The sequence below is a fragment of the Lepisosteus platostomus genome, chromosome 19 (assembly GCF_059453375.1).
Source record: "Lepisosteus platostomus isolate fLepPlt1 chromosome 19, fLepPlt1.hap1, whole genome shotgun sequence".
NCBI classification, from domain to species: domain Eukaryota; kingdom Metazoa; phylum Chordata; class Actinopteri; order Semionotiformes; family Lepisosteidae; genus Lepisosteus; species Lepisosteus platostomus.
In genome coordinates, this window is record NC_142629.1 from 14,659,049 (window position 1) to 14,681,322 (window position 22,274).

The following is a 22,274-nucleotide window of genomic DNA, read 5'->3' on the forward strand; positions in this document are numbered from 1 at the left end:
AGCTACGTTTAGCGACGCTAGCTGGGCAGCACCTTTCGAAATAAAACAGAATGTAGGTAGCTTCACGCTACTCCTCGTACAGTTCAAATAAAAGCACATTTGCGCAAGATTTTCCTCCCCGGCTACAGTCACATCGTCTCTCGACTGCTTTCACTTCCGGGTCCGAGGCCGGCGGAGACGCGCTCTCTCTTTCTGGTAGGTTTAGACAACTTGAAACGCACATGGAAGCCGCGTAATGAGACAGAATCGTTTACAAGGGTTTGTGTAGTAGATTAACGCGATCAATCGGTTCAATCCCTCACTCTGTAGGGAGACGGGCAGGTGCGAGAAGCGCTTCCCAGTTTCTCATTGGAGTAACAGCCAGGACCACATGTGCAGCTGGATAATATTTAATATTTAAAACCAGAAAGCGAAATAGCGGCATACATGCGTTCATACCGACGATATATACACGACTAAAGCTCAGTATTTCTACAAGTGCGTTTACACGCAGCAGGCTTGGAATGCAGAACAGCTTTTATTTCTTTTATTTTTTCCCCCCTTATCGTTTCTTTCCCAATTTCCTCTTACCGCAAAGCACAACTGCCGCTCGATAAATCCACTTGCACAACAACCGGCTTAGCTTCTCCATTTATATATATATGTGGGTTTAGCTCTTTAACTTAAAGTTTAAGGGCAAGCAACAGTGGCGGCGGTTACGGGTTTGTTTTCATGAAGAAATACCGAGCCGCCCTGGGAAGGATGTGGAAGTGGAGCAATGGTCTCCACACGCTGGGGCTCAGGGTCCGGGTCGCGCTTGTCCCTTTTAAAACTGGAGCCGTCGGATTGTGCCTGTAATACATCAGCATCATCATCATCATCATCATAATTAATAACATCTGTGAATTGCGATAGGTACAACACCAGTAATAACCGACGACAATAATAATAATAATAGCTGTGAATTACGGTAGGTGCATTAACAATAACAATAAAAGCAACAATAATAATGATAACAACGGTGAATTACGATGGGTACAAACCAATAATAACAACGACAACAGAGCAACAATAATAATAATAATACGGTAGCTATGAATTACGGTAGGTGCAATAACAATAACATCGACAACAATAATAATAATTGTGACAACTGTGCATTCCGGCAGGAACAATAACAATGATAACAACAACAACAATAACAACAGTAACTGAATTACGGTAGGTACAATAACATTATTATTATTATTTTATTATTATTATTATTATTATAGCTGTTGCTATTATTGTTATTGCACCTACCGTAATTCACAGTTACAATTATTATTATTGTTGTTGTCGTTGTTATTATTATTGCACCTACCGTAATTCACAACTATTATTATTATTATTGTTGCTCTTGTTGTCGCTGTTATTATTGGTATTGTACCTATCGTAATTCACCGTTGTTATCATTATTATTATTGTTATTGTTATTGTACCTACTGTAATTCACAGTTGTGACTATTGTTTATGTTGTTGTCGTTGCTGTTATTGTTATTGTACCTATCGTAATTCAAAGCTTTGAAGTCAAAGGTTGGTTGGTCAAGGTCTTTATATCTTATACCTGCTATTGTATTAGTACATTAGTACATATTAGTACTTTAGTACTATTACTGCTACAAGGAATTTTGGGTTTGCGTGTTGTTTGCGTGATACCTTGCCCTATTAAAACGATGAGTTAAATACAATTGTACTGACACGGCTACCTTAGATATTTCTAATCAATGTTCCATGAAAAACTTTGAAGATATAGAGTATCTAGCGAACTAAAACTAGACAAAGTACCTTCACGCAGTGTTGCGTTGGTACCTTTCTACCAACATTTGCAAAAAAATAACTATCGGTGTATAACGAGGCACCAGCTCATCATCTCGTTGTGTCTCAGCTAGTGAAACACTGATACACTCCTCTCCCTCTCATTTTGCCGAAAGAAAGTGTTTTTAGAAGCTCTTTCTGCTAGGATGGCTCAGAAGAACACTACCAGCCTTTTCTCAGATCACAGCTTTGCAGCATCGGATGTTCCGAAGACTGCCAGTCCTGTGACACAGATCAGGTGGTTGTGCGGTGCTGGGACTGTGTAAGACCGGAGAGAGGGGACAAAGGCAGTTTAATCAGCCTGGAAAGCTGTGTAATTAGTGGAAACTGTGCAAAACATCTGAGGAAAAGAAGTCAGAGGATGGCCAGGTCTGTGCTTCTCATTTAACCTGGCATGTGATCCTGTTAAAAAAAACCCACACAATACTCGGTTGTAGGTCTTAACTATGGCCATTGTCATGTTATCTGGGCGAGTCATTTAACTGCAGTGTATGTCGTTTTTTTACTTCTGTTTTTCATTGGGTTTTTTTTACTAGGCAAAGGTAACCACACAAAAAAAAACAGTTGCCGGTCATCTCAAAAACCCCAAGTATGGCAAATGTCAATGCGTATAAATTCTGTTCTTTATCATTCTTTTGCATTTTTACAGAGGGTATAGAGCTGTGGCGGAAAAAAAAAAACTTCCAGAAACATAAAATCGTTATCAGTAGGTTATATCGATAATCCACCTCTCCCAGTATCTCTCAAAAACCTCCTACTGGAGTCTTAGCCTAAAGGTTCATTTTTCCATTTTATAAATCTCCGAAACAATAACCAGTTTTCTCTGGTCGGGGGGTCTGTAGCCATTTACGGGCTGCAGGGTATTTCGTTTCAGGAAATACTGTCTTGCCTTCATCTAGTTGCTTTTAGTCGGAGGGCAGTTTATATTGGTGACCAGAGGGGGGGGTTGTTGCCCATAAAGGGCATGTGGTTGGTAAAGTTTCATCCAGGTACCAGAGGAATACAGGACGTCCTGTCTAGGAAGTTGCTAAGACCTGTATAGAGGGGAGAAAAAAAGCTGTCATTTAACATACTGGACTCCTTCTGAATGACTGTGTTTGTTGTCCCAGCGTTTGACCTTAAAATACCTGCTCTCCACTCATTGGAGCGCTGAGACTTATTTTAGCGATTACGCTGACGTCATAAAGCAGCCGCAGAGTCCCTGGGCTGGTGCCATCATTCCCTGCAGTCCGGGTCTCTGCCTGACAGAGAGGCCGTCCCACCAGGGGAACCCAGTCTCCCGAGGGGCTTGACGAGGTGAGGACAGGGATTTTTAGGTGGATGAGGGTAAAATCTGCAGGTAGAAATCTTTCCCTGGCTCAGCTAGAGCTTGCTCGGTCTTTTAACTTATTTTCACAGTTCGGGTAATTTTGGTTGCTTTTGAAGTAGACAGCTCAGCCTTTTGATTGTTTGATCTGTATACCCGACAGAAAAGAGCAGTTCCTTGCTTTATATTGTGAGGGACGGGGAACTAGGGACTTAATGCAGAAAAGCTGGATCAGAACCTTTAGGGATCAGTGGGTTTACAGCCCAGAAACCTGGAATACTTTTCTTCCCAGGAGGTCAGTTGTACCAAGCTGCTCTGTGAGGGAGAGTTTCATATGTCCTGGACCACTCCATACCAATTTAGAGACAGATCCAGCAGACAGTTTGGCAGACAGCACACACGTTTTGGGTTTCTCAAAGTTTAAAGACGATGTTTTATGAGACGTTTCCAGAACAAAACAAAACAGGTTATATGAAAGGGCTGGGTTTGTCTTCCTGTTTTCTTAAATCCCAGGAAGTAAAAGCTTTCGTTATTTTTTTTGTTAAAGGTGGAGGGGAGTTTAAATACCTGCTCTGTGAAAATTCTGCCTCCTGTTTTATTGACGTGGATATTAAGTGTAACTCCAAACCGGGTATTTTGGGAAAAAAACTTGTTCCAGAGGTTACTCAACATAGAAACCTGAATGAAAGTATCAGTACGTTGTTTTAGAATACACTGGTTTAAATGCTATAGTTGACTTGCAAAAAAAAAACCCAAAACAACTCCCATAACTAAAAAAAGTCTCCAGTCTTGTATATTACCCAGAGGAAAGTCAGTGTCAAGGTCCCCAGCAGCGTTTAACCAGTAAAGTCGATTGTGTTCTCACCGGTAGCGCGGGCGTGAAGTGTAATTTAACTCCGTGTGGACGTGCTACCAGCTCACATGGTGAACAACAGCTGTCAGGGGAATTCTGCTCCTCAGTGTGCCAAACTGGGCTGCGCTGGCCTGGATCATTGGGAATATGGCCAGGACCAGGGGCGAAACCTACATGTATCCAGAGAAAGAGCTCAAAAGTTACATTACTAGATGCTAGACTCATAGTGAACTGTGTTGTCAGTTGTTACAATTAGGAAGGATCACTAAGCATCTAGTCTTTCTCCAGTGTTCCCCACTTTTAACTCTTTGCAGGACTGCGATTGTACCGGCCTTGTGTTCCCTAACGTGCATTACAGTGACTATCAAAAGTATTCACTCCCTTTGGCCTTTTTTTAAAAATTTTATCGTGTTACAACATGATGTATTTCACTGGGAGTTTTTGCCCTTTGTGGACAGAAAACACTCTACAGTGTAGTATCAAAGTGAATGCAAAATTCTACAGATCCTCCTGAATTCGTTATAAATATTTGCTCATACTCCCTCAGGGTATGAGCAAATATACGCCACAGATTCTTGATTGGATTGAGGTCTGGGCTTTGACTGGCTCACTCCAGAACATTGACTTTTTTCGTTTTAAACCCCCAAAAAAGTTTAAAAAAAAAGGGTTTGGCTGTACGCTGGAAAGGTTTGGCTTGCCCTACTGGAAGATGAATCTCTTGCAGATCCCAGCTGGTTTTCCTCCAGGATTTCTCTGTACTTTACTGCATCCATCTTTCCTTCTGTCTTTACCTGTCTTCCAGGCCCTGATGCAGTGAAGCTCCCCCCTAGCAGGATACTGCCTCCACCGTGCTTCACAGTAGGGATGATGTTCTGACGATGTTCACTGTTACACTTGCGCCAAACGTACCGCTGAGGCCAAAAAGGCCAGTTCTGGTCTCTTCAGACCATAGGCTCTCCTTCAGCCTGGTCTCGGAGTCTCCCACGTGCCTTCTGGCAAAGTACAGTCGAGATCTGATGCACGGTTTTTGTCACTCTCCCATGAATCCCAAATTTAAAAAGCGCCCAGGCAATTTTCATATGCATGTTTCTCCCATCGCGGCCAATGCAGACTGTAATTCCTTAAGACTTGGGGCCCTCCCTGATTAGTGCACCTCTTGCCTGGAGACTCCTTGTTCTCCACAGCTTCGCAGTTGTGCCTGTGTCTTTCTACATTTCTTTACGATGGACTTTGCTGTGCTTTGGAGGATGTGTAATGCCTTGGACATTTTCTTCTACACCTCCCCCGATTGGGGCTTTTCTATAACCCTATCCCAGATCATTTGTCTTCATGGTATAGGAACTGTACAGCTGTGGGACCTCCCAGAGCTAGGTTTATTTGTCCTGGATGCATGTTTTGTTCGGATAAAAAAATCGCAAATAAATACGTTATGATTCTATAAAGTAACATGGTAAAATGTGAAAAAGTCCAAGGGGAATACTTGTGACTGTAGATAAAACAGCAGTTGTCAGCATAACAGTACGAAGTGACATTCTGGTCAGTGAAGTGGATTGTGGTCTGACACCTTCATTCAGAGTTGCTTTGCTCTGATGCTGTCAGTTCTGTCTCAGTACTGCTAGAAATCGTTAGGCTGCCTGTCCTTCCTGCAGTAAGACTGTCAAGTCTGTGCTTGGCTTTGTGGTAAAATGCCTCCATACTGGGCCAGCCTTGGCCCTGGACCACACATGTCCTTGTGTGTCTCTGAGGCAGTCATGCCATGACCCTGATTGTCTGTCTCCTCTGTCCACAGGAGGAGTCCATCCGGAGAAGGACTGATGGCGCTCGTGTCTGGGAACACTTTCCTGTTACTGCTGGGCAGCCTGGGGCTGGTGGCACTGTACCAGCTGCTGCAGAGGATGCGCCAGAAGGCCTATATCCAAGACGCGGTGGTGGTCATCACGGGCGCCAGCTCCGGACTGGGGAAAGGTGAGACCAGGGATTCTGTGCCTCTTTCAGCAGGGAGACCCCCCCTTGTCATCCCATTGATGGACCCTGGGACTACCCTGTTCTAGCACAGAAGCAAACTGCTTTGTAGAAAATTGATCACAAAAAAAGAGCAAAACAGTCCCATGACAGGTAATCAGGGCACCCAACAAACTTTGATTTTTGAGAGCAAACCTCATCACAGAGTTAGAGGATTGATTGGCCCGGGCTGGGGTGATAGGTAGACATTTGGGAACACTTCTTGACGGTGTCCATTCGCTGGTAATCAGTCACGTATGTCTGGGTAGTCTGTTGCCGTTGTTATATTAGAATATTTAAAAAAGGGTTGTGGCAGATGCAAAATGATGTTCGGATTTAACAGAACATCAGATCTGTCTGCGCGAGTGTGGAGGAAGGTTTGATCACTTCTCGCTGGCTAGGGATTGATCATCAGGAACAGACATTTGTCTCTTGCTCCCACCCTCCAGAGACAGGCTGATAGGTTGGATGGCTGTCCTAGGTAGTCCGTTTCATGAGGAGCTCGAGTGAGGCTACTTGTAGCTTGTATACCAGCTGGAATGTCAACTCCATCATGACTGGGATAAGATTCAGGTCAAGAAGAAGAGAAGACGTATTTTGTGTAACTGGAGGTGAATTTTCCAAGGTTGTTTGTAGCTTTAACGATTTACACGTGAAGCATAAACAATACTGTCACAATCTTAAACGTCTTAGACACAATCAGGGGTTACAATATATAAATATAGCAACATTTTATCCAGTCTCCATTGCTTTCTACTACTGTAATGACAGTTTGATTTTGTTTGAAAAGAAACCAATCGTATTCATTTCACCACGGCCCGAATCTTAAAACGCATGATCGCAGCATCCTGAGGTAAGCTGTACGTCAATAAAAAGTGCTCTAGTAGCACGTCCAGCACATTTACTGGTCAGATCTAACTGACTCATTGGCTCCACTTGCTCCTCTCCACTCCCCATAAAACTCAATGGCTGCTTCTTTTGTGTTAGGATTATCGGTTATCTTAACACAAGATGGGTATAGTTTCAAAAGAAGATCTAAAGATCAAATAATGTGCCTGCAAGTTTTTCTTTCACACTGCTGCCAAGTTAAAAAAGGCATGTTAGCAAAGACAAATGGTTACTATCCTGTACACCTACAAAAAGGTAAATGCCAGAATTCTTCCTCATATTTTATTTGTGTGCCTTGAGATGGAGTGGTGTCCCGTCCAGGGTGTATCTCGCCTTGTCTTGCTGGGGTAGGCTCCAGCTCTCCTGTGACCCTGTCCTGGGTAAAGCTCCTGTTTGTCGCCCCCACCAGAATGTGCCAGGGTGTTCCATGCTGCTGGTGCCCGCCTGGTGCTCTGTGGCCGAGACAAGGCACGACTACAGGAGCTCTCCAAAGAGCTGGCTGGAGTCTCGGATAGCGGCAGAAAGGTGAGTGACATGGCATGGCTCTTTGTCCTCTCCCGGGGGGACACCTGTACAGTTCGTTTTCAGTCCAGGAGATTTAGCTTCAAGATCCCTCATTGCTTACAGAGCACTGCAAGAGCATGGCAGACAAGCTACTGTATTTATCTCATTGTAAATTTGATCCAATTATCCTAATTAATAAGATAATAATATTACATAAAATTAGCTTATATCCTTATTTTTAAGGATGTTACACACATTAGATCAAACCTGATATGCTAATAAAGAGCATCTTTATCTCATTCCAGCATTTAGGAATAATTGTAGCTACAGTAGAGCCGACAGGCTCCAGCCCATGTTAAATGCCTTACAGGGTCTGATCACATTACGAACTCACAAGGACTTGAGGAGTGCTGTAGAGGAGTATTAACTCATCAAACTGGCAGTCATACACCATATAGCCATAGGCTGCTATACTAAACCCAGCCACCAGCTAACACCGTGATGCCCTTATATACCATATATAAATAATCACACCCCCGTCAGAATGGATCTTGAGCCCACTTAGCCCATTATTAATTAACTAATGTTTACCCGGTGTGACTTTTTACGACCCTTAGCAGCAGGTCGGCTATAATTTCAGTCTTTCCTGATTAGGCACACCAGGCAACAAAACTGTATATGGAAAGGTGTATTTTCCTCTGAAAAGATATAGATCTTTTATATTGCTTTGAGGGGCAAATATCCCTCTAGCACAAGGTCATCTGGGTTCACTGATTCTTCAGTGTGCTTTACTAAACCACAAGCCCAGTGCTTGATTTCAGAACCTGTGGAACCCCTTTATACCACAAATGATAGTAACCTTGTGCGGAGCCAGTCGTTTTATTCTGTGTTGCGTGATTTGTTCCAGTCAGAGAACCTGGAACAGAAATGTTTTGTGCGAGTCAGTCGTGCTTCAGAATGTCCTATCACACGCCATCACCACCAGGCTGTACTCGACTCAGTGGTGTCAGAGGGCCTAGACCCCAGGAAAGCTGACTGGGCTTTATCTGATGTTGTTTTCTTTCTGCTGAACAATCTGTATTCACCTCGGCACTCTGCCAGCCTCTTCGCAGTCTTTCTCATTTCCTGGCTTTAAGTCCAACTGCTGCTGGATTCCTCAAGCAAGCTGTAGGATATATAGTGTCTGTGTTTGAGCTGGATGTTTGTTGAGACTGAAAAAATTGTTCTAAATGAACTTGTCTTGGGGCAGCATTTTCACATCATGATCGGCTTTCCCCAAGGCAGCCCCTGCGAGGTTACTGAGCAGCTCACATTTCTGATTCCAGAGAATATCCTGACTTTGGGTAAGGGCTGCATTCCGAACATCTGTGAAACTGGGAAAAAAAAAGTTGGATATTTCTCCTTCAAAGCTGTCTTAGGGCTTGTCATAAAAATCTCAGCACTGACATCAAAGACCCAAATCTAGGAAGAGCGGGTTAAAATTCTTCACCACGTGCAGAGGAAAGAGGGTTAATTGCATGACCCGCATTTGAAATGTTAAAGGCGTAACCTTTAAAGGAGAAATCTGAAAATACAAAACGTGATGCTGTGGTTCACGAGTAATGGGGCCACATTACTAATAATTGGGACACGATCCAAGTTCACATCAGCCTAACCAGCGGCTCAGGCTCAGTGGACATTGGGTGCGTGTGTGCGGAAATGTTCACTGATTAGAATCTTCGACTTTCACAGACGTACCCACCGAGCACTGTGACCTTTGACCTTTCGGACACGGGCACAGTGGCCAGTGCCGCAGAAGAGATTTTAAAATGCCACGGCCGTGTGGACATTCTCATCAACAACGCGGGTATCAGCTACCGGGGCACCATACTGGACACCACAATCGACGTGGACAAGGAGGTGATGGACATCAACTACTTCGGATCAGTCGCTCTTACGAAAGGTAATGGAATCTTTCATTTGCCCGTCCACATTGTCTGAACTCCTAAAACTGGACAGCAGTGACAGGTGGGGTGGCAGATTCTAAACAAGTTGCATTCAAAAAAACATAATAAACTCCTGTGGTGAAGAGAGATGTAAATGCAGGCAACAATCTGAATAAAATGAAACAGGTAGAAACGAAAATATTCGTGTTATAGAATTCCGTTTTTGATCACACAGCAGTAAATGTCAGGATCATCTTTGATCTAAGTCAGATCAAAGGCGACTGGACTTGGATCTGTCCCAGCACAGTTTATTTTCTGTTTCTGGAATGGGCCTGCTGTGGGCTGCGCCACCTCTGTCTCCTCTCCTCCGACCTGCCTGCTGAAATCAGGTGTGGCACGATGCCTCGGGGTGAAGCCTCTTCCCGAAGAGGTGGAGCTCGAGAACGCAGCCTGCTCTTGCCACCCTCTCTGTAAACAGTGTCTTTGCAGCCATTCTGCCCTCGATGGTTCAGAACCGGAGCGGACACATCCTGGTGATCAGCAGTGTGCAAGGGAAGATCGCTATCCCCTTCAGGTCTGCCTGTAAGTACCCTGCCTTGCTTTCAGTGCACGTTTGCCATGAAGCAGCACTCTGGAACCTAAGTAACTAACAGAAAAGCCAACATCGATTTTTCCTTTGGTGGTGCTGTTCGACAAAAGCTTTAATTCATGGAAAGGCCTGAATCCACAGAACACTACTAACCCTTCAAATCCTCCATCCCTTCCAGAAAAGATAGTCCAGGCAGTAGTACACGGGAAAAAAACTCTCTCTGGGTTAAGGTCATCGAATCCGCCCAAAGTGCACAGCTGTAAAAATTGCTGTCCGCTACGCAAACTAAGACTTTTGCTTTTCTCTGTCAGTTAAAGGAGCAAATTGAATAATGAGTGAAAGAATTGGGATGGATATTTTTTTTTCCAGTTACGGAATTGGGGGGTGCCAAGGTTATCTCTCATGGCCAGGCAAATTGTGTCTTCTGGTGGGGATGATTAAGAGTGTAACTTTCACGGAGGCCTTATCTGTGATCTATCCCTGGTAACATGCCCGTCATAGGGAATGACATTTTAAGTGGCTGCAGTACTTGAGATAATGTGACTCGTGACTTGGTGTTCAGTGAGGAGAAGGCAACATGCTGAACGTTTTCATCCAAAAAGAATCCTGAGCACCTCCTTTCTGTGGTTGCTGGTTGTAACAGTTTCTCTGGTTAAGATGCAGATAGAATTGTTCGTTCAGTTGCGTGCCACCGGGAGGCAGTGTGTGCTATGAGCGTTGGCGTTGTTTGGAAAATCGTGTTTCAGAATGTGAACGGCTGGGCTTTGCGGTTGAGTTTGGATCAGCAGTGTTAAGGAGAGGAGTGGAATGAAATGGAGTTTAAAATGTGATGACTGAGAGGAAGGACAAACAGGCCTTCACCCCTGCCTTTATGTGTGGGTGTATGAAAATGTACGTGGAACACATTGTATTAAGAAGTTTGAAAAATGTATAGTGATGCACGCTATGCATTTGTGCAAAGGAATGCCTGTCCTCCTGGTAGGTGTGTGTAGCTTTTCTCCTCCAGTGCTCAAGCCAGAAGCCATATCACCCTGCAACTCCCAGCTGGCAGCCCACTGAAGCTTAGTAGGTGTGAGCCTGGTCAGTACCTGGATGGGAGACCTCCTGGGAAAGTTAAGGCTGCTGCTGGAAGAGGTGTTAGTGGGGCCAGTAGGGGGCGCTCACCCTGCGGTCTGTGTGGGTCCCAATGCCCCAGTATAGTGACGGGGACACTATACTGTAAAAAAGACACTGTCGTTTGGGTGAGGGGTAAAACCGAGGTCCTGACTCTCTCTGGTCATTTAAAATCCCAGGGTGTTTCTTGAAAAGAGTAGGGGTGTTTCCCCGGCGTCCTGGCCAAATTTCCTCTTGGCCTTTACCAATCATGGCCTCCTAATAATCCCCATCTCTGAACTGGCTTCATCACTCTGCTCTCTGATGTGTGGGGAGAGTACTGGCGCACTGTGGCTGCCATCACATCATCCAGGTGGGGCTGCACCTAGTGTGGTGGTGGAAGGGGGTCCCCATTAGCTGTGTCCGAGCCACTGTGTGCTAACCTCTCGCGTTCGTCCTCTGCCAGACGCCGCCTCCAAGCACGCCACCCAGGCCTTCTTCGACTGCCTGCGAGCCGAGGTGGAGCAGTACGGGATCGAAGTGTCCGTCTTCAGCCCCGGCTACATTAAAACCAACCTCTCGCTCAACGCCGTCACCGGAGACGGGTCCGCATACGGAGGTGAGCGTCGCATTTCAGCTACAAACATGAAGCGCTGTACGTTTGTTAGCAATTGTCAGCATTGGGGGGGTCAGTGGCTTTTAAAACAAAATCCGTTACAGTTACAAGTGACTTGTACAAGGGTTTACAATTTCAAATTAACAAGTTGTGGGGGGGTGTTTTTAAAATGTATGATCTATGTAGTATGGCTATAGTTAAGTCCTACATCTCAGTGCAAAGCAGTGCATCTTTTCAAATGATTTCAACCTTTAATTTACAAAATAGGAGTTACATAGTTACAAGCCCTTACATATGGAACTTGTAACTACAGTGCATTACTTTTTTTAAAAGTGATTTACCACTGATACTGGCAATCGACCAGTGATGCTTACAGGACGATATCCCTTTGGATATCTGCAAATATTCCTCTTTGTTTTACAAGTCGTTTTCCTACAGATGTACATAGTGAATTGGTACAGGCGGTTGTTGTTTTCCTAGTTAATTATCATGGTCTGCTGCTCCTGTGTTACACAGGCTCCACAGTGCCTGACTGGAGACGTATTCCAGCTGCCCAACCACGCCCCAGGGGGTATACTGTATATATTGGGGCTGACCGCCATCCTGCCAGTAATCAGCCAGCTGTAAACACGCAAAAAAAATATGTTGTCGTTCTCTTTTCGACACTTAGGTCAACACCTTTCTAAACAGCCAGTTTAAGTAAAAGGAGGAAATTTTGCACTAGGGAACAAAAAAAACTCTTCCAGTTATTTGTCCATGCCTTTCATATCTGTTTTCCTGCACAGGTCTGATGAAAAATTGCGTGTGGTGGGGCAGTTTTACTTGGCTAGTGCGTAGGACGGAGTCCTTTTGGCACAAGCAGACTTCCATGTTTTTATTTACTTAAGCAGAATTGCAGCCATAGCTCAAATTCCTGTTATCTTGCTCAAGCTTAGCTGGACAAAATTGCACCAGACTGGAATTTGTGGTCCAGCCAGTAATTTTAAATCTAAGCAGTCCATAAATAAAACTTCAGCAAGACTGTTACTAAGCAGACAATAGTCCCTGCCCAAAGAAGCTGTGGATCCTATAAAACCACATTGCTTTTTGTAAATTATAAAACAATGCTAGTTTTAAAATTACTATGGCATTCAGCTAATGGAAGTTGTACATTTGGGGAGTCAAGAGTCCCAGAGTTTTACTTTAAACACATCTGCAGATATAATTACATTGAATGTGACAAAAACATGGGCACTTAAACTACCTGACCAGCCCTACCATGGAAAACTGTGAAAAACTGACATAGTTCAAAAAGAGAAGTAATTTCGCTGCCTGGTATGAACTGGTTTGCAGGATGCTTTAGTTTAACAATTATGTAAATCAACCTATAGGCACAATTTGTACCGTTTAGAACACTTGTCTGTGTTTGTCGGTGCAGTGATGATTTTAACTCCCTGTGACCCTGCGTTTAGAAACAGTATTCCCCTTCAGAAGATACATTTTCAAAGTGTGTTTGACTTCCTTGTTCAGTGGCATCAAGCTACACGATTTCTTTGGACAACACAGACGGTAACAGTGTTTCCTGATTGCTCAATAATTGTTGCATGCAATTACTGAATAATTATTGCACACAATCATAGAGTGATTGTGCAAAAACACATCGATTTATTTCATTGAAAATGCAATACGTTATTATTGTTTGGCACCTACTCTTGGAAATAATTTCAAGCAGTCACTGCACTTAATTTCGAGCAGATGAGGCCAACGGCTCAGAACTGTTACTTGACACTGTTTAGCTAGAGCAATCGGGCGTTTACTGGGGTGCGGCTAATTTGATGACCCTGTTCGAGTCCGTATTCCATGGTGCAGTCCGCAACCTTCAGTCTCAGCAGAAAGATTTACTCCATTGCTCGGGTTGTCTGATTCCTGAAAGAGGTTTGTCTCCAGTCTGATTGCCTGGTAGTAGATCTAGAGTGGCCAGAAGGTGAGATCAGCGATGACAAGGAGACATTTGCGCCCGGATTCTCAAAACGTCCTGTAAGCGCAGTTCAAGTGGAAAATGGGGGATAAGATCTCGGACATCGCCAGGATGAGTACAGGCCATTAGGAGGGGAGCTTCCCCGCTGATCTGGTTGTCTCTTGTGTCTCAGTCATGGATAAGAACACCGCAGAGGGCTGGGACCCGCAGGATGTTGCCAGAGCCATCCTGGGGGCTGTGGGCAGCAAGAAGAGGGACGTCATGCTGGCCGGTCTGCTGCCCACCCTGGCGGTCTACCTCCGGACCCTGTGCCCCAGCGTCTTCTTCAGAATCATGGCTTCCAGGGCGAGGAAGGAGCGCAAAGCCAAGAACAACTAGAAACCCGCCTTCTACCCGATGTCCTCATCTCCCCATGGCTGGAGCTGCTGGTGTTGTTTGGAAGGGTGGGAGGGAACTGGCTACTAGCAAACATCTTTGCACCGTACTTGATTTGAAACACTACTAGTGTTACTGCTAATATTGCTACGGATATAGGGGGCAGGAAAATCGAGACTTATAGGATGTGGGATTATCAATAATTGAAATCATTCTAGACCCCGATTGTCTTAGATATGTCAAGAATGTGCCGGAGTGGTGGGTATCGTTAGAGGCACCAGAGCTCTTCGTTCTCTGGCACAACTCTGGCAAAAGAGTAATAAATGTGAAGCACACTAGGATCAGTTTTTAATTAACACTAACAATAACACAAACTAAAACAACACAACATGCAGTATACAAGTTACCCACTTCAGAAAACAGGATGTTTCAGTGGCCCACATTTGGACCTCCCAGAAAAAACCCAAACCACTGACCCAGTACTCAGAAATCCCACATGATGCCTTACAGGCTCAAAAGAGAGTAAAACCTCCGCCCAAAATAAAACTGAATACAACCCAGAGCTACATCTCCATTCCTGTAAATCCGGCTGCTCCAAAGTGAATGGCCTAACCTGGAGAGAACGTTTTTAGCCTGGTAGCCTGTTTCCTAAGATAAGAGGACAGCAAGCTCTCTTAAAGAAGGTTCAAATACTGAGCTAGAATCTGGCCTTTAAGGTCCTCTTGCCAGACACATGTCTCCTCTTCCTCGCTGTCTCTCTTCCTTCTCTTTCTACTTGCTTAGCTGTCTTTTATCCTGTGTTTCAGGGTGTTGAATATTTACTAATTCCCCAGGAGGTCCCCTTAGGTTTTTGCCTCTTCTTAAGCTTACCTAAAGCTCAGTAAACACCTCCACTACAACTCATTGGTTCTTAAAACCTCGAGAACTGCAAAAATTAGCCTCTTAGCTTTTTCTGGCAAAATCATGTTTGTAACAAAATCACTAACCTGATCACCAGGATCATGGAAGTCGAGAGAAACGGTGGCGGTTGAAAACACTGATACAAATCCTTCCAGCCACTTACAGTGCCTTGCAAACGTATTCGGACTTTTAAAGCTTGTTGCTAGTTTACAGCTTGCAGTCATGACCCTCTGAAGTGGCCATTAGTTTTTTGTTACACAACCTACTCCACACATGCAAAGCACAAATACAAAAAGTTATGACTGCATAAGTATTCAGACCCTTTGCAATTTGTTTTAGGTGCACAAATTACTTTATCAAGCCACACAGTTATCTGAGTGGCCCCTGTCTGTGTGCAGTAAAACTGGTTCTCCTGATTTCAGAATAAAAACACCTGTCTCTGTGAGGTTCCTTATTCAGGCCATGAAGCAATGTTCAAGCAAAGACTCAAGCATGAAGACTAAGGTCCCTCCAAACTGAGCAGATGGTCAAGGAGGAAAGTGAGGTGCCAAAAATGAAAGCTGTGGTCAGATTAGGCCTCGTTGGTTTAAATACCAAGCGTTACGTATGGCACAGACATAACACAGTACATCTCCCAGTCAAATTAAAGTGGACAGAGAAAAATACAGGCATATACAGGAGGAGAACCAGTTTTGGTCTACTTTAACTTACAACTGAAGCGAAAATTCACCTCTCAACAAGACAATGATTCAGAGCACGAGGCCAAAGCTACATGGAAGTGACAACTGGAATATGTGCCAGGACACTAAGGTATTGTGCCGAAGAATGGAGTGGAGTTTTTCGACAACTCTTCCAGCTCTCGTTAGACACTGGCACTGTTCCAGCTGTTTAGAAGCACTACACAGTTGTACCCATTCCTAAGACGAATAGACCTAAAGCTCTCAGTGACTTCAATGATTTCAGGTCTGGCTCCATGAATGATGAGGGGCTGTGAAAGGTCACATATTGGGGCTGCAATCGAGTCCGCCCTCCAGTTTGGTTACCGTCCTGGAAGGGGAGTTGATGATGCTAAAATGTTTCTACTCAGAAAAATGTAACCACATTCAACCACATTTTGGTTGAAAAACTAATCACACGTTTCAAATTAGATTGTCAGCTTATCCTGTGGATCGTTAGTTTTCTGACCAATAGCTCACAAAATGTATCTACTAATGGTTTAACATCTGTCTTCATTTACACTTCTACTGGTTCACCACAAGACTGTGTTCTTTCTCCCGTTTTTCATCTCATATACTGTACTGACGACAGTCAGAGCAACTACGAAAATCATTATATCATCAACTAAAACACTGTCATGCTGATGACAGTCTATTATTCTCTCTCCTCTCAGAGCCAGGACAAACACACAGACCCATTCTGGACAACTCCTTCAGCTGGTGTGATACTTCCTGCCTAGAGATGAATGTGTCAAAAAACCCAAAGCAATATCTTTCCCACAACAATCCACAGTTACAAATATCTGGGCACTGTGTTTGACGATAAACTTAAATTCACCGAGAACATTGATGTCATTGTGAAGAAATCCCAGGGGCGCTTTTATGGTCTGAGAAAAGTCCAAGTAGGAATTCTTTCAACATTTTATAGCTCTTTCATTGGGAGTATTTGAACCTTTTCTTTTATCTGTTGGTTCGCTTAGTCAAAAAAACTCCTTCAAAATGTTGTCAACCTCTGAAATCCTTGGTGAGCCTTTCAGACCCCTGGCACAGCTGTGTGCCCAGCAGCCCCTAAGGAAGCTCACTTCCTTCAGCAGTCTCCTGACCTTCTGCCTTCAGGAAGACGTTTTTATCCACAGCGCAGGATGGATAGAATGAAATTTAGCTTCATTCCAGAGGCCTGAGGCTCACGAACAATGACTGGAAATTATGTCTATTGGACAGAGCCCACCACCCCTACTCCCCCCACAAATAATACATAATACCAGACACTGCTACTGTCATAAACTCAAAACCTTCTTCTTTAGAAGGGCATCTACTTAACTGGTTCTGTTATTTACCCCTCTGCTTCTACTGTACTCAGTACACCCATCTACTGTCTCTTCCTTCTGTGTATTCTTGTGGTGCATATACTGTGCATTTGTTCATTGTTGTTGTCGTTCTGTAAAGCGCTTCAAGCCACCTTTGAAGGTGTTATACAAATCAAGTTTATTATTACTTTCAACCACTTCGATGGTTCGTTTGCTGTTATACCTATGTCTAGTTTTTCTTAGCAATGTTTGGTTTTTCTTTGGGGGGCTTTTTGGTTTCTTTGTTTTGGTCTTGCGTTGTATGTTGCACCAATGTGCTGCTTAAATTGCCCCCGCCTGGGGAATAAAGTATGTTAAATTGAATGAATGAGAGTCTGTTCAATCTATCTGGATTCTATTGGGAAATTAATCTGAGGATCTTGTGCATTTAATTCTTGAAGGGCGCCGATTTAAAGAATACCTCGTTCCAGACCCCCCACAATGCTTTGCTCAAATACAGGTTCAAAAATGCCATTTTGACTGGGAAAACAATATCTACTAATGGGTAAGAGGCCAGCTACTCCTACGTTTTTAATTCACTGATGAAAGCGAAGATGTTGGGTAAGCTCCGTGAAGTTGCTCCCCTACAAACTTAACCTTGATTTTTAAGTATTTTCCGTGCGTTTGCGTGAACGGGAAATGTTTGTTGTCATCATACTGTAATCATAAGAGTTGCGGGTTTAGCCTTAAGAAGCGAACAGTTGCATGATCTTAAAAAGGCTTTAACTAGCACGTCTTACTAATTCGTAGCGTTTTTAATATTTGTTATATCTGAAGGAGCAATCAGTTTCCCATCGTGTCCATTTTATATATGCAAACCAAGGGATTTAAAGATGCATTACGTCTTTCGAGCCACGTGAATTTAAAAATTCTAGAATGAACAACTTCTTGTATTTTCTGCAAAGCAAATTCTGAAACGTGAAAGAGATCCAAGAAATTGTTTAAAGAAGCACTATTTTAGTTAAGCTAGATAGTTCAACACATCTCCAAAAGCGTTGGAACCTCAGGGTGTCTCACACATACAGACCTCGGAAATATTTGAATATTTTTATTTTCAGATCAAATAATTGAACATATTTTACGTTTTAAAGGCAAAGACGAAAACCTCCGCCAGAACAGTTTTTAAAGGAGACCAGATGAAGGCTGATACAAGATTAATCAAACCTGGCTTCTGACTTTTAATTATTTAGAAATGTCTAAAACACGGACTGGATCTTGGAGCTGGCCGTCTCCGCTTTGACGCAAGAAATTTGAAATACAATCCCACTCCGTACTTCTAGCCGAGCCGCTGATGAAGTAACCTTATTGAACCTTCAATTGGACATTTACGTTTTGTTTTCAATTCAATTCAAAATACTCTATTTATCCCCAGGGATTCAGATTGTCATTAGTAAAAGGTTAGAAATAGCGTCAACCTTGCGCCAGAAACAGTGTTTTAGATTTCCCGTTTTTTAGCTTTGGATCAAGCGGTAAGAATTATATAGTGTTTGATAGTCAATCTCAGCTGTGGTTACTGTACTGTACTGTACTGTACATCACTCATTGGGTGTGGTTCCCCAGCACTTTTCACTGTATAACCTTTATATGCAGTGTATAATACGATACTGAATTTGAATTACTTCATCAGAATGAGTTTGCGTCTCTCTCTTAAAGATGACAATTATGAGTTCATATAAAGTTCCTGCATACCTGTCACACACAGTTTCCGCTAGTTCGTTGCCAGCTGTGTGATATTCATAGACACCATTTTTACCACCTGCACTCTTTGCACTTGACTACAGTAACTTTCTTATCTTATAGTATATTAAATAATAGCTTCTCTGATAGTAATAATAAGGAGCTCTAATAGTAATAATCAATGCTCCTTTGATTGCAAAACTAGTTATTACACCCGTATCACTATTCTGTTTTCTATGCATACAGCAGTTCACTTTGTATTTACATGCATTGCTTTTGATTATTAACTTTTCAATCTGAAAGATTAAAATTCTATGTGGAACCTTGCCAAACGCCCATGGAAATATGAAATATAGCATGTCGTGACACCTACTAGCATAAAGGAACTAAAGGGATACTCTGTCCAGATACCAGCTGGGGTATAAAACATTTAGATGAATTTAGTTGTTCATATATTTTTTTTAAGTTGTCTTTAAAATCGTTTCAGACATTTGGTTTAAAAAAAATTTAAAAACAACATTTTAAACACTCAGACTTGAGACATACATATGACACATGACATACAGGCTCCCCCAACTGCATATTTTGATCCTTTATTTTTCATTGTCATTCGAAAAGATAATCAAGTCATGTCCAGTCGCAAAATAGGCTAGAAAAGTGCTTTACAAGGGCGTTTCAGTACTTTTAATGCTTGAAAAGAGAGCAAACAGGTGGAACCTCCTCATCTCGGGACTGTGACTTGGCTTTAGGCTGAGTAAGAGATGTACATGGCCGGTATTTTGCATGGCCGGCCTGGTGGCTCCGCGGGCTGAACCATCGGACGCTTCTAAAGTTCAGAGAGCAGATCGACTCCCGGAGAGTCTTGTGAGTTGAAGTCAAGCCCCGAGCCTCCCCGTCAGTCTGAGATCTAAACCCCGGGTGTAGCTCTCGTGCTGTCATGGTGCTTCTTCTTCTGGGAAGGAGAGATCCTGCACACTGAGCTCGTTGGAGGACACAGCTGCCACAATGCAGGTAGGAGTATCTCTGCTCTGCCGGCACACAGCCTGTGTTTTACAGTCCAGGCTCTTTTGCACAAAGCACCTATTAAATGTAAAGTGCTTTGTAAAATACCAGCTCTTCCCTCGTGTATTCTTGTTTCTGTCAGTATCACGTGTGCACCTGTCCTTCTCCAGCAGTGTTTAGACATGAACTGGATTCTCTAAGTATCACTTTGTCCACCTGCTTCACTGGAAGAATGTGTGAATGTTCTCTATTAAAAATATTTATTCATGGAAGATAAATTTTTGATGTTCATTTTCACATCACTGTGTACTGAACTATGAATTTCAGTTTGTAGAACTTTTGTGATGCCACCACGGGCACTGCACTGAATGGGAGGTATTTTAAGAAGATTTCGCTCAGACTGTTGATCTCATTGAGATGGTGGAACTGAAGTACTGCAACATAAAACACCGCAGTGATGATCGAAGTGGAACAAGACAGAGGAGCACTCATACCTGCAGGCCATATAAATCAAACCAAGAGATGACAGAGAGTAGAAACTGAAGCCAAGCTGCACACAAACTACAGCTGACTGGATATGGTGAGTACGTGATTTCCCATTTGGAAAAGAACATAGAGAACGTGTTGGAAGACAACAGGAAAACAAAGACTTTGTATGAAACTAAACCATAGCAAAACAAAGAAAGGGCAGGGGGAGAAGAGAGAATTAGAAAAAAGAAAAAGGTAAAGAAATAATCAATAGCAGGTAGTATAAGATAAAAAAGTAAAAAACAGACCTTTTGATCTGACATGTCTTTAACTCACCAGATCGGGGACTCCTTTCTGGTTCTTTATGACCTCGCTACCTGCCATGGGAGTTTGGGCAGGCGTTTGCAACTCTGCTGTAGATTTCTCCTGATGCTGATTATAAAACTGCCTCAGAAATTCATTTGGGAGATTTCGATGGCTGTTTGCTTAAGTCAGTTCTCCCTAATGATTATCAGTTTGTAAAAGGCTACACAAGAGGTTCTAGGACATTAGATCCCTGTTATGGTAACATTAAGAACGCCTGTAAAGTTCATGTCAAACCACCAACATGATGATCTGATCTAATCCAAAAGAAAGAGCAGGAATTCAAAGCTGTGATAGATTGAGAGGGGAAAGTGATTCAGAGGAATATATAGGAAGAATTGAAACATGATAAAAGAGATTATAATTCCAAGGTGGAGAAACTAATGAATAGAAATAATGTACAGGAGGCGTGGCGTAGGATCTAAACCATGATTGGCCAGGTGCCCCTTAGTAATGTGCAGAGTCTTGAAGAGCTTAGTCCTGTATTTTATAACGTATTCTAAAAGTCACTAGAGATGTATACAGTTCTGAGTTTGTGGAAGACATCTGCACATTGGCATAACTCTATCTTAAAAATCTATCACCTGTTAAGTGAAAATATTTCTGTCCAGTTACATTAACTTCAGTCACAATGAAATAATTTGAACAAATAGTTTTAGTTCATCAGCACAGCTGCTGGAGGATATTCAAGAGCTGAAGGTCTTCTGTAACTGAAGGGATTGATTTGTGTTTATTTTACTTTAGCGACTTCCTAAGATTTCATGAAAAGGCGTGTTTTGTTGTTCACATGTTTTTAAACAGTGTACGAATAAGTGGCACTCTTCCCTGTGGCCCATCATTTCCATACCAAAGCCCCAGTACAGAGACTTTAAATATCCTGGGTCCTACAGGGCTCAGACAGGTCATTTCATCTCAAACTCTTGGAGTTTTATCTGGGACTCAGTATTGCTAACAGGTACATTTACATGCTCCTGGGCTTTCTACTGTACTAAGCATGTCAAGTCCAGCCCTACCTGATGCAGTTATAGATGAGATAAAAACTCATGAATATAAATGTTATGATTTTAGGGCCACTTTGTCCTAGCAGAAACCCATCTCTGACACTTGTACTGTTATTTTAGACAGTTTTAATTGGGTTAGGTTTGTCTGGCAATTTGTTTTTATCACAGTTATTTAAGATAATATTTTACATACAGCTATATAATCATAGATAATGATTGAACAATAGGCTTTGTATTGATTCTATTTTCCTCTGGGCTTGAGCAACTGTCTCTCCCTGCTGCTGACAACCCAGTTCTACAGAAAACCTGTCATGAGTTGTTTTGAACTGTGGGAATTATATTTGTATCTGCAGTTAATTGTGGGTGTCTGTATATATGAGTGCTCTGGGGCAGTGTAACCTAGCTTGGGGAAGGCCAGTAACTATCTAAATATCACAAAGGGACATTGGGCAGATTAACCTTTACTTGTGTGAAACTGACTGATTTTTAGGCTCATAATGATTTTCAATATCAATTTTATATATACACGAAACAGACATGAAATGGTTACATAGCAGTTTGGTTCTACAGTAAGTAGCCTTGTCTCATACTGAAATCTGTTTTCATATTTGTTGATGGAGGAATGATTACATCTCCAGTGATTTCTGATTGTATTTCTATACTCTCAACAGTGCAGAAAATCACAGGCCTTTCCCCTGTGTTCCTGAGCTGGGGGGGATCATGAGGACCATCTGGACACTCAACACAGTCTGCAGCCTCACCTGCATGAGAGGTCATTCTGAACAGCAGGTTCTTACACCATTAAGAGGGAGTTATGATGCAGGGTTTTGTCATTCAGGGGTTTAAAAGATATCACATT

The 22,274-nt window shown here is 42.9% G+C and overlaps 1 protein-coding gene across 6 annotated transcripts in view; it reads left to right on the forward strand.

Annotated features, from left to right (window-relative positions):
• The window catches only part of dhrs7b (dehydrogenase/reductase (SDR family) member 7B), a 27,823-nt gene continuing 5,549 nt past the window's right edge, over positions 1 to 22,274 (forward strand). The window contains exons 1-8 of one of the 6 annotated variants that reach the window (XM_088612822.1): positions 1 to 195; positions 4,798 to 4,853; positions 5,785 to 5,960; positions 7,294 to 7,409; positions 9,120 to 9,330; positions 9,803 to 9,895; positions 11,461 to 11,613; positions 13,740 to 14,504. In XM_088612822.1, coding sequence (XP_088468948.1) covers positions 5,810 to 5,960; positions 7,294 to 7,409; positions 9,120 to 9,330; positions 9,803 to 9,895; positions 11,461 to 11,613; positions 13,740 to 13,945 — 930 coding nt within the window. In that variant the 5' untranslated portion in view covers positions 1 to 195; positions 4,798 to 4,853; positions 5,785 to 5,809 and the 3' untranslated portion in view covers positions 13,946 to 14,504. The other 5 variants (XM_088612823.1, XM_088612821.1, XM_088612820.1 and 2 more) reach the window with 5 other exon arrangements.